Below are 2,113 nucleotides of genomic sequence, written 5' to 3' on the forward strand. Positions count from 1 at the left end.
AGGTCTCGCCTGACCCTGGCCAGCGTCGGGCTGCGACGGGCTGAGCTGGTCCTTGTGGGGGACGGTGCTGGTGCAGCAACAGGGGACCCCTCCCCGCAATAGTCCCCCCTTCCCCTCGCATCCGGCACATGCAGGTCTCGGCTCTGTTCCCCTCCTCACCCCAAGCACCCAGAGCTCGGTGCCGGTGCCAGCGCCAGCCTCGGTCCTCGCCCCGCAGCCCCGGGACTCCCCAGCCCATCCCTCCTGCCCTGCGGCCGGACCATCCCGTCCCGTCCCAGAGCCCCGCTGCTGGATGCGGGAAACACAGCAGAGACCTGGCATCACCCCCTGCAGGCGCTGCTGTAAATCCTAAGAATGAGACACTCGAGGGAGCACCGGACCAGAATAATTTTCATTTTTTTTTAACCTGAGACAGGCACTACACAGCACTTGCTTCTACAGCAGAGGAACAGGACTTTCTCCTCACTTTCCTACTGCAACAGACTCAAATTCAGCAACTAACAGAGATAATGTAGACTTCCATCTGGCATCCTGCCAGGACGATTATTCTTCCCTTTTAAAGAGCACTATTTTAAAAGCAATGATAAAAAGTGAAGTCAACGCACAACTGGAAATTGAAGCAACTTCACAAAAAAACTGGAAATCTGAGACAGAACAGTCAACCTAGTGCCTCTGACTGTGTTTCCTAGCACCATCTGATAGCGTTAAAGCCTACTCACATTTTGGAAACCATCATAGGTGAATGGGGGGAAGTTTGGCAGACACGAGGCAGTTTTGGGCAGGCAGGCAATCGGGTTGACTTCACACGCCATGAAGTCCTGCTCGCTGGTGAAAAACACGCCGTCGTGCGAGTATATGGAGGGGTCCAGGTCATAGTAGTTGTAGGGTCTCAGGAGAAAGCCGACCGCGTTTCCCACCGTCACAGTGTTGGGAATATCCTCAGAGTGCGGGATGTGGAGGAAACCGGTGGTTATCCAGGCGACCAGGTCCTTGAGCAGGGAAGAGCCACGAGACCGCGGTTACTTCAGACGCCTGCAGCAGCAGCGACCGAGACCAGCGCAGGCGCCATGGAAAGTCGCAGGAGAGCAGGAGGGGACCCGCACGGGCACCAGCCTGGTTCCCACATGCCAGCTCCCCACCCCCTCCTGGGAAAGGTCCCCTCCCTTCCCCAAAGACCTGCCAACCAGCCACGGCCATCCCCCAGCAGAAGGGCCCCTGCCCTGACCCCTGCGGCCAAGCCCTGGCCTCGCAGGGATTTTCTGGACGCTTTACCAGCATTTCTCCATAGGGAGAAACAAGCTCTTGCTCCGCACTCTGATCTCCGTGCTCCGTCCAGAGCACCGAGCAGCTGCCCAGAACAGTGGATGCTCAGCCCCGCTCCCCCCACCCCCCGGGGTCGCGGCCCTCCCAGCCGAGCCCCAGCCCGGGGGGGCTGTTACAGCTCCAGGGGACCCCGGCTCACCTCGTTGGTGATGGTCTCGTTGTCGATGAAGTCGGCGAAGGCAACGGTGGGCGTCCAGGGGTCGTTCTGGTTGTAGATGCTGGTGCTGGTGGGCTCCTCCTCCTTGCGCAGGGTGACGGCCAGCTGGTACCTGCGGACAAGGAGAGAGCTGGGAGCAGCCCCCGGGGCAGGGCAGAGCCGACAGCCGGCTCCCAGCGTCTGCAGAGCATGAGACAGCTCCCACGGAGTGACCCCGGCCCAGAGGAGCCTCTGCCCGGTGCCCCCCCATTGAGGAGCCCCTGCAACACCTCCCCAGGGGCGTCTCCAAGAACCCCCAGCAGCCTGACCTCGCCCAGCTGATGGCCCTCTCCATGGAGCTGGCTTCGGGGACGTGGTCCCCCGCAAAGCTGGTGATCTGGATCCGGTAACCACGCTGGTGGCCCCACTTGTTTTTGCTGTTGGCCGCGAAGTAGATGTATCTGGGTATCTTGGACTGGAGCCGGAAGGCAGCCTGGTCCTCCGTGTCCAGGACCCTCTTGGTGATCCGCGGCCGCTCAATCTGCTGCTCCGGGTTCCAGGGAGCTCGCGTCATCTCGAACACCATGTCGTGGGCCACCAGGGAGTTTTTCACCCCTGCGAAGCAAAGGCAAAGGCGCTGAGCAGCGTAACAGA

General features: G+C 60.7%; 1 protein-coding gene across 1 annotated transcript; it reads right to left on the reverse strand.

The window, feature by feature from the left end:
• Positions 1–719: 719 nt before the first annotated feature.
• LOC104469463 (membrane primary amine oxidase-like) lies at positions 720–2,045 on the reverse strand (the record flags this gene model as incomplete). Its single annotated transcript, XM_010083968.1, has 3 exons — positions 1,789–2,045; positions 1,463–1,592; positions 720–989 (listed from the first exon to the last, which is right to left on the reverse strand). Coding segments are annotated over exons 1-3 (657 nt in total), but the record flags the coding sequence as incomplete, so codon positions are not given.
• Between the last annotated feature and the right edge of the window lie 68 nt (positions 2,046–2,113).

This window comes from Pterocles gutturalis, unplaced genomic scaffold (assembly GCF_000699245.1).
Source record: "Pterocles gutturalis isolate BGI_N339 unplaced genomic scaffold, ASM69924v1 scaffold19315, whole genome shotgun sequence".
In the NCBI taxonomy this organism is placed as follows: domain Eukaryota; kingdom Metazoa; phylum Chordata; class Aves; order Pterocliformes; family Pteroclidae; genus Pterocles; species Pterocles gutturalis.